Genomic DNA, 15,864 nt, shown 5'->3' with positions numbered 1-15,864 from the left:
ACTACAGTTACTAAAAGATGGTAGCAAGCAGATTGGAACACTGAAATCAAGATTAAGATTCAATTTCTCCACTGTGGGGAACAACACAGACACTGATTCAAACCTGGAATTTTCTGGCCTGTCGTCCAGCACTCAAGAAAGTTGAAGCTTTAATTACAAACCCATTGAAGGAAGCCATGTTGTTGCATTTATTGCACACAAGGAAGGCACTGAATTTAATTTTCATTTTAACAAACAGCCTTCGAAACCTCTTATACATGACATGAAAAATTAAATTGCTCTTCAATGGCAGAACACATTGTGAAAGGACAAGGGATTAGGAAAGATCTTAGTATGGAACAGGACATATGTAGCAAAAGTTGGAAGCCAGCAAGCAAAATATTATTGTTAAACCTAGAGACAACAAAGGCATAAATAAGGATTTCAGTACAGGGTCAGAGGAAGGCAATAATGTAGAGATGGATGTCAGCAGTCATGACTATGGATTCAAATTTTGAAGTACAGCTCTGGGTGAATGTCAGTGATGGAGTGGTATGGTTTGGCCTGATGCAGTGACTGTGGAACTGGAAGGTATCAGGCAAGAGTGCAGAGTTTGTAGCAGAGATTGAAGACAGTATTATGACTTAACCAAGCCTTCATGTCAGACAAGCAGTCTGACAGCACAAAGGCAGTCAAGAGCTTAGAGGAAAGGCAGAGCTGGGCAACAACTGTATCCATGAGATGCAAATCAGTCTCAGCCATTCTAGTCAAATTAGCCCACAACACTCAAGAAATGGTCAAGGTATTCAAGGTAGGGCCTGCTGGACTCAAAACCAAGAATCACTGCCTGCAACACACAAAATGAGGAAACAGGAAGGAACAAAAAGGTACATTACCCGAATTCACTTCAGTACTCACCTGGCTTGAGGCTTATAGATTTTGAGAATTTGGTACGCTTTCAGCAGATCCAGTTTGCCATGACCTTGTTCGAACATGTTGACCCCAGGCAATCTGCGTGCAGAGGCTATCAATGCTTGTTTCATACTGGCTGGGTTCACCATCTCACGGTGTTGCACAGTGCTGACAAAAGAACAAAAAGAAAGTTTTCATCAAAGGAAACTCACAGGGGAATTCAGCTGATTAAATAGGTAGGAATTTTGCACAAATTGCAAAAAAACTTATCTTTTGAAGTTGGAATGGCTCAGCTAAGATAACCATATTCCTCATTACCAAATCAAGTTTCCATCTCACATGCTTTTTCACTTAAAAATAACTTGTAAATATTTTATCAAATAGATCAAAAACATCACAATTTGAAAACCTTCAAAACTTCAGTGAATTTGAACCAGGCGATGCAACCAACTATCCAAGGTCAGCTAACCTTACAAAATGTCATTAATCTTAATGCACACTCCTGAAGTCCAGTGAGTAAAAGTGGGATAGTTAAATATTTCTCTCATGGTTTTCCTAAAAGATACTAGGTCAGAGTTCATAGTCTACAGCAGGCTGTACTAATGAGATGCTATTTTGTTACTTGTCTGGGTCATCACTCAATAGGAACAAAGAGCATCATAGACCAATAAGGTCTTAGGAGACACAAGCAAACACTTTTGGGAATAATACATTAATTACACAGGTTCACTTAATTTATGAATTATCTATAACCATTTTCTTGAATCCACATCTCCCCCCAATTGCATTACTCTGCGAGGAAAATAAATCCAATTTCATTGGAAGGTTCTTGAGCTCTTGAACCAACTCTTGAGCCAAAACCAATTTAAAACATCTGTCATTTAGTTAACAAACAGTAGCAACTTGAACCCAAATCCGGCATCCGTTTCTCATATCTCTAATAACTCATTCGTTTAACTTCAGGCTGTAAAGGTATTTCCAAAAGAACTGCAAACATTGGCACATACTAATGTTTGACCAATCTACAATGTGGCTTGCTCAAATATCTACCTATAATGCAAGACTTAAAGCTAATTATAAAAGGTAAAATCTTGGAAATTATTTAGTAAATAACTAAACAGCACCATTAGTGGAAAATGGGATTAGCGTAGTCAGATCTTTGCTGACCGGCGCAGGCATGATGAGCCGAATGGCCTCCATCTGTGCTCTAAACATCTATGAGTCTATAAGAGACAGTGCATGGGTGTTCCAGCTTATTATGCTACAGTGAGGCAGATTGTGGATTTATTTTCCTCACACAGAGCTCCTGAACAATCATGTTAAAGGAAGAAACTGAGCAAAGGTACCAAATGCTTCTCCACATAATCGGAAAATAAATAGATTTCTAAGGCTGAGAAGTAATCGCAGACACTGGATAAAAAGTGGCATTGCAGAGGCACAAAGCAGGCAATCTGAATACCGTCTCTCAGATGAGATCCCAGTGATCACAGAAGGAGAGGCAGCGATAAAAATAAATTAAGCTTGAGGCATAAAAGTGAAAGGAACTATGCTGTAAGTGGTTAATATCATTTAGTAGCAAAGGTTAGGGAAGCTAGGTGAATTAAAGAAACAAGGGGGGGGGGGGGGGAGGGAAAGAGATGGGGAAATAATGCAGAAGGAGGAACAGAAAAGATGAAGAGGAGGAGAGGGCACAATAAGTAAAATAGCTATAACCACGTAATCTCAAACAAAACTGAAGAATAAATAATTGAAGCCTAACCAATTATAATGCACCATTTGCCCAAAGTGTGTTGGTGCTGTTGGGACTGGCAATGGTTCTGAAGCAGTTACTGAATATGAAAGATTTTTTCTTCAATCAAAGAACAGATTAAGCAAAACCAGGCTTGTCCTTATTTGGTTTATTGTTTCCTCATTTTGAGATTTTCAGGAGCAGGCCCTGCCCCCAAATCCATAAAGTTACTTAAAAAAGCAACGCCCTTAGGAAAACACAGCATTCCCCATATGTTGCAAAAGCCACTGTAACCTCAAGCTAATTTACAGTAGGTGAATACTATTTAAATATTTACAGACATTGGGTCATGTTTGCCCAAAATAGAGAAACATCCTGCATGTAATTTGATAAGCAAGTTATAGGAGAGATCGCACATGGGATATTTTCCACCCCACAATTACGCAACAGCATCAATGTAATCCCTCCACCAACATCAAAAACTTCAGTGGTGGAGGAAACGGACATGCGTATCATCACTGATGTGCTGCTGGGCTACAAATGATTCTGGGATAACACACAAAAAGAAAGACCTGCATTTATATAGCGGTTTCATTTGCTGTCAATGCCACGCATGCTCAGTTGCATGCACGGCTGCCAGCTTTATAGGGGGCAATATGCAGCAAGGCGCATGAGCGGCCATCACTGGCCCTGGAATTGCAAATATTATGGCGCCGGTAGCATTAAGTTAACGCTTTTAACAATGTCCTCCATCCACAGCTCACCCCAAACCTCAGACAGGGCTGGAAAGAGCAAGTGGCAAAAGGGGCCCACTCCATCCAACTACCCTCACCCCAGCCCCCAATTTCAGGCCAGCCATTTAATTAACTCAGAGTGATGGTCCACCTGGTTATATTTTATTTGTGGTATAAATCATTTTGGGGATACATGAGCAATGAAATAAGATTAATTATTAAAAGTTTGAAGACTGCCTAAAAGAAGCTGTCACCGTTTACGAGGGTGGATTTGTGTTTCCTGCAAATAATGTCATTGGATTCTGCGCATCTTGCGTTGGCAGGAGTTAATGTTGTAAAGCACCTTTCACAACCACAAGATGTTGCAAAATGCTTTACTGCAATGAAGTAGTTTTGAGTGTAGTCACTGCTGTAATGTAGGAAACAGCATGCATTGTTGTAATCGGTTCATCAGGTACATTGTACTTTTAGATTATGTTGTGGCACGAAGTTTCAAGTGCTAATGGAATTAGATGCAGGCTGCTGCTATTTTGAACTTCAAGGCTGCACGAAGACCCATACAGTGGTATATCCAATAATCCAGATGCACTTTTACTGCATAATATGCAATAACTTTCACTTGCTCTATGATTTACTTGCCTTGCAAGCAGAGTGACAGCACCCGCCACTACTGGTGATGCCACACTAGTTCCTGAAAGTGAGCGGCAACCACCCTGCATACCAGAACCTCGGACACCAGAGCCATAGGTCACAATATCCGGTTTCATTCTTCCGTAACCACCAGGAAGCTCCTATGAAAAAAGGTGAAAAGAAAAGTATTCAGCTGGCTGGAACCCAAGTTCTGAAGTTACAAACATGCCTAATATTGAATATACATGAACTTTAGCAACTGGTCAATGCTGCACAATGAGTGTCATAAGGTACAGGTGGTCATTTGACATGCCTTTCACTGCATTACCAACCAATGTAACGATTACTTTTTAGCTTGCGTTTAGAAACCAAATAGAATAGCCAAGGTTCAGGGTGTTGAAACAAGCAAAAGGGGGGTAAATTTGGATGTAGTGGTCAGTTAACGTTAAGCTAGCTTTGAAAAGCCTAGATTCTTCCTTTATATATAGATGGCAACATCATTTGTGTACTGAACTCGCATCAGTTGATTGTAAAATATGGATACAGTACAACAATCCAAAGCTCAAAATACTACACACACCTCTCTTTAGGGGGAAGTGGTGGCATAGTGGTATTATCACTAGACTAGTAATCCAGAGACCCAGGGTAATGCTCCCGGACCCGGGTTTGAATCCCACCATGGCAGATAGTGAGATTTGAATTAAAATCAGAATTAAAAGTCTGATGACGACAACGAAACCATTGCCACTTGTCGTAAAAACCGATCTGATTCACTAATGTCCTTTAGGGAAAGAAATCTGCTATCTTTACCTGGTCTGGCCTACATGTAACTCCAGACCCACAGCAATGTGGTTGACCCTTAAAAATGCCCTCTGAACGAGGGAAATTAGAGGTGGGCAATACATACTTGCCTATCCACATCCCATGAACGAATAAAAATTCCCAGCCAAAGAAAGAACCTGTACTGGTATATTGCATATCCTCAAGACATTCAAAAGGAGTTTAATGCCAATGACTTGTTTTTGAAGTGTAGTCATTGTTATCTTGGAAATGCAGCAGTCAAGATCTCACCAAAACAAAATGAGGTAAGTCACTGGTTGAATGGTTTTGATGGCATTAGTTACTGGAACACTGGGAAACCTTCACTGCTCCTCTTCGTATAGTACTATGGGATCTTTTTACATCATAAGAGACAGTAGACAGGGCCTTGATTTAACCTTATCCAATATTACGCTAATATCAGCCTAAATTATGTTTTCAAGCCCTGGAGTAAGACTTTAACCCTCGAGTTTCTGATTCGGGGGAGACTGCTACCACTGAGCCAAGCTGGCACAACAGGAAAAAAGCTACAAACCTGAGCTTGGTTTTCTTCATGTTTTGTTTTAAATCAGTTCAAGAATTGAGTGCATCTTTAAGCAATCCAATCTTTCTTTTTATAATTTCTACAGTGTACCAGTACATCAACTTTTAAATTACTTAGCCCTTCAGATGCAAGACCAGTCATTCAATTCATTCTGTAATTTAACTGCTAAAGGAATGTTAGTTTCGAACACCATTATAGTGAAGTTAAATTATCATACAAAATGAAGTAATATTTCTGGACAAATTAAACCCTTGGCTCTGTATTAAACTCTTAAATATTAAAACAATTATTCAAGATCCTAAGAGAAAAGCACTCTTGATCAAGGCCTAAAAGTGTTAAAGCCAGTTTAGTAACCTGGGGCCCAGTACTTTTTAAAAATTCTTTCATGGAATGTGGGTGTCGCTGGCTAGGCCAGCATTTATTGCTCAACCCTAACTGCCCTCAAGAAGGTAGCGGTGAGCTGCCTTCTTAAACCGCTGCAGTCCTTGTGGTGTAGGTACACTCACAGTGCTGTTAGGGAAAGAGTTCCAGGATTTTGACCCAGCGCCAGTGAAGGAACAGCGATATATTTCCAAGTCAGGGCGGTGAGTGGCTTGGAGGGGGACTTCCAGGTGGTGGTGCTCACATGTGTCTGCTGCCCTTGTCCTTCCAGGTGGTAGAGGTCGCAGGTTTGGAAGGTGCTGTCTAAGGAGCCTTGGTGAGTTCCTGCAGTGCATCATGTAGATGGTACACACTGCTGCCACTGTGTGTCAGTGGTGGAGGGAATGGATGTTAAAGGTGGTGGATGGGGTGCCAATCAAGTGGGCTGCCTTGTCCTGGATGGTGTCAAGCTTCTTAAGTATTGTTGGAGCTGCACTCATCCAGGCAAGTGGAGTGTATTCTATCACACACCTGACTTGTGCCTTGTCAATGGTGGACAGGCTTTGGGGGGTCAGGAAGTGAGTCACTTGCCACTGACCTGCTCTTGTTGCCACAGTATTCATACGGCTAGTCCAGTTCAGTTTCTAGTCAATGGTAACACCAAGGATGTTGATAGTGGGGGATTCAGCGATGGTAATGCCACTGAATATCAAGGGGAGATGGTTAGATTTTGTCTTGTTGGAGATGGTCATTGCCTGGCACTTGTGTAGCGTGAATGTTACTTGCCACTTATTAGCCCAAGCCTGAATGCTTCCAGGTCTTGATGCATACGTGCATGGACTACTTCAGTATCTAAGGAGTCGTGAATGGTGGTGAACATTGTGCAATCATTTGTCCTCCAACGCATGCTGAATTATTTAATCATGAATGACAACAAACTGATGCATGTTACCGAGAATACCTGTGGGGAGGAGGTGGAGGGGTGGGGGGTGTTGGCCCTGAATTATTTCCCCTCAACAAAATAATTTAAGATCACACCAAGCTCCAGTGCAGATGCAGTTTATTATAATAACATGTCACCCAACCTTTTGTGTTCTGACAGACGCTCTGCTTAAATTAAGTGGTTGAACACAGCAGTCATTTCTTTTTTCAAACCCTGTACTTGAATTCAGGACTCGGATCATTACATAAAAAGCCCAAAGGTATGACAACATTTCTGAACACCTGTACCATTGCCAGAAAACAAAAAGTATCTTATTAATTTATGCTTGTGCAACAGGAGAGCTTTAAGTAATTGTTCATTTTCAGAGGGCTGCAATTTAAAAAGGTGAAGACAAGCGCTCAATGATTAGATCAGTTAGTAGAGAAAAGAAAAGCAGAAAATGTTGGAAATACTCAACAGGTTTGGCGATACGTGTAGAAAGAAACAAAGTTAATGTTTCAAATCAATGACCATGCATCAGAGCTTTCAACTCCAAGAAAATATCCAGAAACCATGGCAGCACCAAAGGAATGAGTGTTAATGTTTAAACCATCATCTAGTTCTACACTTGGTTACAAGAAATTGTATCAAATTTAACACAAATGCGCTTTATGTCAGGGTTAGGTTAGGTAACGTGTGCAGTCCAGCCCACTGCATTCCATTGTTTCCTAATCCTGTAAGAGGTACAATTCTCAGCTATAAAACTCTCAGCAGCTGTGCAGATAAAATTTCATAAGTATAGGGTCCAATAAAGGTCATTCACATCCAGTACAGCCTTTAAAAAAAATGCAAGAGATGAGTTACTTCAGATGGTACCACAGAAGTACTCAAGGTGCATTATTATGGTATACACGAGAAGGCAGAAACACATGAAGTTTTTTAATATTCGTTCTTGGGATGTGGGCTTCACTGGCTAGACCAGCATTATTGCCCATCTTTAACTGCCCTTGAGAAGGTGGTGGTGAGCCACCTTCTTGAACCACTGCAGTCCATGTGGTGTAGGTACACCCACAGGTGATGTTAGGGAAGGGATTCCAGGATTTTGGCCCAGTAATAGTGAAGGAACGGCGATATAGTTCCAAGTCAGAATCATGTTTGGCTTGGAGGGGAACCTGCAGGTGGTGGTTTTACCATGTATCTGCTGCCCTTGTACTTTTAGGTGGTAGAGGTCACAGGTTGCCTTGAAGTCAAGGTCAGTGACTTTCACCTTAATTCTTAAGTTCAGCTCTTTTGTCCATGTTTGGCCCAAAGCTGTAATAAGACCAGGAGCGGAGTGGCCCTGGCAGAACCCAAACTGAGTGCCTGTGAGCAGGCTATTGTTGTGCAAATGCTGCTTGATAGTGCTGTCAACAACACCTTCCATCACTTTGCTGATGATCAAGAATAAACTGATGGAGCGGTAATTGGCTGCTTTGGATTTGTCCTGCTTTTTGTGGACAGGACATACTTGGGCAATGTTCCACATTGCCAGTTAAATGCCAGTGTTGTAGCTGTACTGGAACTGCTTGGCTAGGGGCGTGGTTAGTTCTGGAGCTCAAGTACATATCAGCATTCCAATGCACTACTACAGAAGCATGAATATGAGTCACGAGTTGACGTTTCAAGTCCTCATGACCCTTCAACAGAACTAAGACATATAGAAATGAGATAAAATACAAGCTGGTAGAGGGGGGTGGGTGGGACAGGTAGAGTTCGATAGGGGGCCAGTGATAGGTGGAGGCCAAGAAGAGACTGCCAAAGATGTCATAGATGGGTCATGAGGACTCGAAACGTCAACTCTTTTCTTCTCCGCCGATGCTGCCAGACTTGCTGAGTTTTTCCAGGTAATTCTGTTTTTGTTTTGAATTTCCAGCATCCGCAGTTTTTTGTTTTTATATATGAATATGAGTCTCTTGCTTTATCAGGGGGCCATCAGTTAAGAGCCAGAACAAAAACAAAAATAGCTGGAAAAACTCAGCAGGTCTGACAGCATCTGCGGAGAGGGATACAGTTGACGTTTCGAGTCCATATGACCCTTCATCAGAACTAAGACATATAGAAATGAGATAAAATATAAGCTGGTAGAGGGGAGTGGTGGGACAGGTAGAGCTCAATAGGGGGCCAGTGATAGGTGGAGGCCAAGAAGAGACTGCCAAAGATGTCATAGACAAAAGGACAAAGGGGTGTTAACTGTGGTGATATTATCTAAAGGATGTGCTAATGGGGGACATTAAGGGTAGAAAGCAGGATGCGCAAGTGACAGATGGCCCTAGTGGGGGTTGGGTGAGGGGAAGGGATCGAAATAGGCGAAAAGGTGGAGATGAAACAATAGATCGAAATAAATTTAAAAATAGGAGGGAAAAGAAAAATATGTTTGTAAAAAAATTATAAATTATTGGAAAAAGGGGGGACGGAAAGGGGGTGGGGATGGAGGAGAGAGTTCATGATCTGAAATTGTTGAACTCAATATTAAGAGCCAGAATTCACCTGGAGAAATCATCTTGTGACAATTCTTCAATACTGATTTTGTCCAAAAGTGAAACCCAGCAGTGTAAAGTCTAGAAAATGTATTATTCCCTGATGGACTGATCACCCACTAGACACCTATTGCACAGAATTCTGAACAATACAATTCAATAAAGTTATATATTTTGTTTGGGTATGATCTCTACCTTGCTGTAATAAACAAAGAACTGCTGCAGATCAACAATCCAAATAAATCCAAATGTTCACACACAATACCAAAGCTTCACACATTTGTCTTATCTGTGAAACTCTCCGCGGTATAGTCAGTAGGAATTCCATCTCTTGTATGCACAAGTCCAAGCACTAAAAGACAACTGTTATAGTTTGTATTAAACTATAGGGAGGCTCTACACTTTCTCTTCTGCTCTGCACTGTTAAGTCACTCAGGTCGATTTTCATTGGAACCATTTTCAAAGTGTGCACTATATGTACCTCACTGTCATCCAGTACAACAAGAGGATACAAAAAAATCAACAGCACCGTGTTACATGCAAGTGACTCTGCAACTTACCCAAGTGGTCATTCCTCTGGAAGAGAATCGAGCCATGTTGTCTTCAAAGTCAATTCCACCCACACCAATTACATCCATCTGGTCAGCGGGGTTATTGAGGGTGCTGGAAAAGGTCAAGGCAATACAATCGTCTCAAACAAATAATACTACAATAAATTCTAACTACAACAAATTAGGATTATTTGCTAAGGAAGAGTTCAATTCCTTTAACTGTGTAATGGAAAACAGCTGGTGCATAACAGTTTAATGTCACAGCTTGTTATACGAAAGCTGATCCATGGTCAATCCTTAGGTACCTCTATGCTGGCTTGTGCAAAACCTATTGCACTGGCAAGCAACTGTGCATGGTTAATTGTAGTTAAGCAACACTAAACCACACTGAAGATATCCCTCAAACTTCAATAGAGGCCCTCTGCCAACATGACACTAGCTGGTAATTGCATTAACAGTCAACAAGGCATCAGGCATTACGTTTTGTGAGAGAAATAAACTTATGGCAACAGTCACTGTCACTTGGGAAATTTTACAATGGACCGTCCCCTTGAACAATAAGCAGAGAGAAAATTCTGTGCGTGGGATATAAGTCAGTCATGTTAAACTCCCATTTGTGCCAAAGAAAACATGACAAAAAGCACTTTGAGATGTACTCATGTCTATAAGTCCTGGATGACCCAATCCTTTCTTCAGCTCAACATCTAACACTATTCAACATCCAGCAGAAGCTTAGCGCCTCATGCACTGATTCAGTCTCCCTCCCCAGCTGTTCACTCAGCTAAACACACAGTGGCAGCAGTGTGTACCATCTACAAGGTGCACTGCAGTAACTGACCAAGGGTCTTTCAACAGCATCTTCTAAATCCGCTACAGCTACCATCTCAAAGGAAAATAGCAGATGCGTGGGAACGCCACTGCCTGCAAGCTCCCCTCAAAGTCACACACCTTCCCAACTTAGAACAATATCGGCAGCTCCTTCACTGTTGCTTGGTCAAAATCCTGGAGCTCCCTTCCTAACAGCACTGTGGGTGTACCAAAACTACATGGCCTGCAGCAGTTCAAGATGGCGGCTCACCAAACCTTCTCAAGGGTAATTAGGGGTGGGCAATAAATACTGGCCTAGCCAGTAATGCTGACACCCCATGAAAGAATAGTTTTTTTTAAAAATTCCCTTTAATACAGTTGGTCTGAATCACTACTTTCTTGAGTTAACATAAAAGTCTTTGAGTTGCATCTCCTGATAATTTCAAGAAATGCTTTCAGCCAGGTAGAAGAAAGTCAGCGGAAATGTTTAAGGATGGAGTTAAAGAAAATGGAACCAAAATGGCTGAAACCACAGTCCCAAAACGTGGGAATTATTGTGATTGGAAACCTGAAGCTAAAAATTATATTTTTACGTGACATTTCTGAATACAGAAAATCTTGCATCTCAGTTTTTAGAATGTTTAATATCAGCAAACATGACAATACAGTACAACAATGTTGGTCACTTCCCAGATTTGAAACAGTTTCCATATCACAAATGGATCTTATTTTTAAAATGAATTCACAAAGGGATCCACAAATTGCACTTGGAGGTTAATAATTAAACAGAAGACTCCAGCAAGTCTAAAAGCATCCACATCCAACGAAAGCAAGACAGAGTTTTGCTGACATTAAAAAGACTGTCCATTTAGACACGGAGTTTGGATACAACAGGATAACTCCTGCCTCAAGATCTACTGTTAAATGCAAGAGAGACTGTACATGCCCAAACTGGTTTTCACCATCTGCTTCCAGTCATTGTTCAGCTGCCTTATATTCTATGAATGCTGTGGTATTATATCTGATAATCTGTTCAACATCCTCATTCGTGATTCTGGCACTGTAATTTTCCAACCTCCTGGCTTCAATACCCCAAAAATCAGACATTAAAGAGGTACCAATGTCATAAAATGTTTAGCATTTTCTTTCCCTAGTCACAAAACACAATGAAACACATCACTGCATTTGCTGCAACAGGGATGTACAGCATTACTCAAGAGGGTGAGGTAAAGAGTTTTGTGCAAAGTGCCATTTAATAAGTACAATTAATGTGTTGGAGTCATCCACTGCCTGAATTAGTGAGTACAGACCACACAGCCCGTGCACTTGTATTAATTGTGTCACACTTCAGGTGTGGAACATTGCCAAAATTCACTTTTTCTCAGTTCTAACTTTCTTTGCTGTCTCTTTATCCATGGAATCTACAGACAATGTTAACAAAAGGTTCATTTCTTCTCGGTTCCAAACAGGAACAATTTTTTCCCCCAAAGAGCTACGGTTTCCATTCTGATTGCAGATCTGGCCACCAAATTTTATACAGCCCACTTAAAGAACAGTAGCCCTATACATTTTGCTTTTCAGTGCCCCAGCTGCCTATATATTTTCAGTACTGTGTACTCGGGTGCATTACTTTTTTTATATTGATACCCATACTTAAACAGGAACACCAAGATCAAGAATACAAAACTCACCCATAGAGAGGGCCATCGTTACCAATTGCAGAGACCATAATCACTTTGTTAGCTGTCAGCTCCCAAACCTATAAAATCAAGGAGGGTTGTCAAATAAATTGTTTCAACAGCAAATTTGTCTCTAACCTCTAAAGGTGCCTTACAGTCATCTCATCACATTACCATTAGCATCAGATTTATTTCTTTACCCAAGAATAGAGACTTCTCTCCTCCAGAAAGGGTGGGGCAAACATTCACAAAATGTAAAAATGCAAGTGTTAAATGATAATATTTAATTTTCAAGCTAATTTGTTTTAAGTTTTCAAGTAACAAAAAATATATTGGGGAAGGTAAGAGGAAAGACAGAAGACCTTTTAAAAATCTAAAATTATTTGAGTTGTATAACATTATTATCGCACTAAACTTATTGCTGACATTTAGATATTCTGGCAACATTTTATTGCAGTGCCAGGGTGTGAGCTAAAAGCATAGTTGTTCTGAGGAGCCTACAGGCTTGTTGAGCCTGCCAGTGTTTGAAGGATTAATTGTTTAGTACTGGAACATAGAACAGGATAAACCAGGATGGAAAGCGACTCTGCATATTATTCCAACAATATTAAGAAAGGACACTGTGGCATTGTCTTTAAGTGCACAATCTGATCAGGCTAATGACGCAAATATCTTTGGAATAAAAATCAAGATTGGGACTCCATGCCAGATGCAATGAACTAATTAACTATTTAAGAACTGAAGTGTTTAAAATACCCTGAACTACATTGAACATATACAGAAACAGGACATCCAACAGAACAAGTCAATGCTGTCGTTTATGCTGCACCCAAGCCCCCTCCCATCCAACTATCAGAATAACCCTGTATTCTCTTTGTCCTCAGATGCATCTATACTATTTGCCTCACTACTCCCTGTGGTAGGTAGTTTCACATTTTCAACACTGGGTAAAGAAGTTTCTTCTAAATTTTCCAATTGATTTCTTGATGACGATCTTATATTGACAAGATCTTTCCCACTCATGAAACTCTTGTCAACTCTATCAAAGCTTTTCATAATTCTAAAATATCTCCATCAGTGAGCCCTCAATCTTCTCTCTTAAACAGAAAAATAACCAAGCTTATTCATCCTTAGTGATAACTTTAAACTCTGATATCATCTTGCAAACCCTCTGCAATGTCTCGATATCCTTTTTGTAATCAGGACTTTTGTACAAGCTTAGCATATCATCTCTACTTTCCAATTCTATCCCTCTAGAAGTAAAACAAAAACAAGTATTTGGGTTTATGATGTCCTTATTAACTTGTATTTTACTTTTAATGATTTGTGCATTTATATTTCCAGGTCCCTTAGTTTCTTTACCCTACTTGGATTCTTGTTTTCCAATATATGGCCTCCTTATTTTTCTTACCTAAATGTAATACCTCAGTTATCTATGCTCTATGCCCATTCTGCAAATTCATCTTCTTGTAATTTGTTGTAATCTTCCTCAGTATTACCTCTATACACCATCCCACACTTTGTCATCATCCATAAATTTAGAAATTGCATTTTTGATTCCAAAGTCTAAATCAGTAGTATAAGAAGTGTGAACAACAATGGTCCCAGTACTGATCCTTGTGGGACTCCACTTCCCACCTTCTGCTTCCACTCTAAATGTTCCCCTTTACTCCTACTCTCTGCTTTTTGTCTTGCAGCCAGTTTACACCTCCACCAATTCCACACTCTCCTGCCTTGGTGATTAGTCTATTAGGTGGCATCTTTTTGAAGGCCTTTTTAAAATCTAGAGAAATTGCATATACAATGTAACCTGTACAATATAATTAAACCACATCGTCTGATTTGCCACATTTATTCAGCTGTCGGACTGGACTATTTGCATGCACTGAACTGCAGCACTCCCATCTGTCAAATAAATTTGTCATGGCACTAATTTAATTTCTAAATCAATAGCTCAGCAAGAGAAACAAAGACATTTTTTTATTGGGTGAGATGCCCATGTCAGAGTCACACTTCTGCCTCCTTACAGTGATGACACTGTACATTCAAGCTTTAAGATCAATTCATCTCGAGCTACAAATTTAATCATTAGCTCTATAAAAATGGAATGGTTTTGAAGCCAAGTCAATCCACAAGTACTCTGAAAGGGGATACTCAAAAGCAAATGTCTTTACAGAGTACCCCTCAATTCTAAGCCTCAGTTTATACAAAATGATGATTTATACTACTATGACTCTTCGCCAAGGAGGCACAGAATTTAAGGTACACAGACAGTATCTGTAAGGAAAATGAGACTGTGCACTTGGCAGATACTAGGTGAATGAAAGGCAGCTACCAACCGGCATCTGCTTCTGATGCAAAAAAAAGTTGTTGTTGGATCTACCCAAGCTAAGCACACCAAATCGCCACCAAACCAAAAATGTCAAGGACGTTTAGTAAAGTAGTGTATACAAGACAGTTTTTGTTACATAATTTCTACAGTACAAAACATAGGAGGATATCTGGCTTCAGCAAAGCAACCGTTCCTTGATTAAATCAAAAATTTCATGCCCTCATTAAGAAACATGGCTACATATTGAATATTCTTTGCATCTGTCAATCAAAAACCTACCTTATCGACAAAAGGATGATCCATGAAGTCTGGTCCACCTATGCTGAGATTCAGAACATCTATCTTCTTCAAAATTGCATAATTAAAAGCATCCAGGAACCAAGAGGTGTAAGAGACCTGTTTAAAAAAAAATCAGAATTACTTATTTCCAAAAATTACATTAGGTCCACATCAAAAAACACTAAATGTCCAGACTCGAAATGTTAACTCCGTCTTCTTCTTCACAGATGCTGTCAGACCTGCTGAGTTTTTCCAGCAATTTTTGTTTTTGTTTCAGATTTCCAGCATCCACAGTATTCTGCTTTTAACTAAATATCCATTCTTTTATTTCACAAATCCCTTTCTCCATGTCTCCTACTTAACTGTTGCTAAGCAGTCTGTTAGGATACTTCTGCAGAGTCATCATTGCCACACTCTGATCAATCAAGTGGCGCTTTACAGGCAGTTAATAAAAAGGCCTTCCAGTAACACAAGCTACTTCAACAAGAATCTCAACTAACAGAGTAAAGCTAATGAGTGTCACATGCAGTTTCAGGCTGAGCTCTGAGTCTACTCTTCCAAATGGCAATCCAGTGCACCATTGTCATGAATACACAGCACTTGTGATAGTGAAGTACTGAAGTTCATTGGCACACAGAGCTCTGGAGTCTCACAAGAATTAAAGCACTCTGCCAAAGGCACTTTGGTTTTACAGGTAATTTAAAAAAACAGGATAAAATGTGAAGTGACAGATAAATTGAGAACACAATTTCCTGTGACAAATGAAATGCAAGATAAATTCTAACAGGATAACAAAGGCTTAGCAATCATCCTTTTACTGCAACAATAAAAAAAAGGGGGTCTATAAATGAACACAGCTTTTTACCCTCAGTTAAACCAAGGGATAGCCCACCAACACGTTTGATTAAAAAAAAACACTAAGCTTAGAAACTCTTATGATATGGCAGGTGGTATTTGCCAGGCTGACCAAATCCACAAGGGAAGCTTGGCCATACTATCACAACAATTTTGCAATTTGTATTTATTACAAGAAGGCTGGTGCACTGAAGTCAGAAGTAATGAGTCCACTAG

At 40.1% G+C, this 15,864-nt stretch overlaps 1 protein-coding gene across 4 annotated transcripts in view; it reads right to left on the bottom strand.

Annotated features, from left to right (window-relative positions):
• Positions 1–15,864, bottom strand: part of mbtps1 (membrane-bound transcription factor peptidase, site 1) — a 152,384-nt gene that overhangs the window by 59,334 nt on the left and 77,186 nt on the right. For all 4 annotated transcript variants that reach the window (XM_078544090.1, XM_078544093.1, XM_078544091.1 and 1 more), the window contains 5 exons: positions 14,794–14,910; positions 12,195–12,262; positions 9,706–9,808; positions 3,994–4,145; positions 898–1,059 (listed from right to left, as the gene is read on the bottom strand). In XM_078544090.1, coding sequence (XP_078400216.1) covers positions 898–1,059; positions 3,994–4,145; positions 9,706–9,808; positions 12,195–12,262; positions 14,794–14,910 — 602 coding nt within the window. The remainder of the gene's footprint in view (positions 1–897; positions 1,060–3,993; positions 4,146–9,705; positions 9,809–12,194; positions 12,263–14,793; positions 14,911–15,864) is intronic.

The sequence above is a fragment of the Cetorhinus maximus genome, chromosome 6 (genome assembly GCF_964194155.1).
Source record: "Cetorhinus maximus chromosome 6, sCetMax3.hap1.1, whole genome shotgun sequence".
Lineage (NCBI taxonomy): Eukaryota > Metazoa > Chordata > Chondrichthyes > Lamniformes > Cetorhinidae > Cetorhinus > Cetorhinus maximus.
This window is presented reverse-complemented; position numbering and strand designations above follow the sequence as displayed.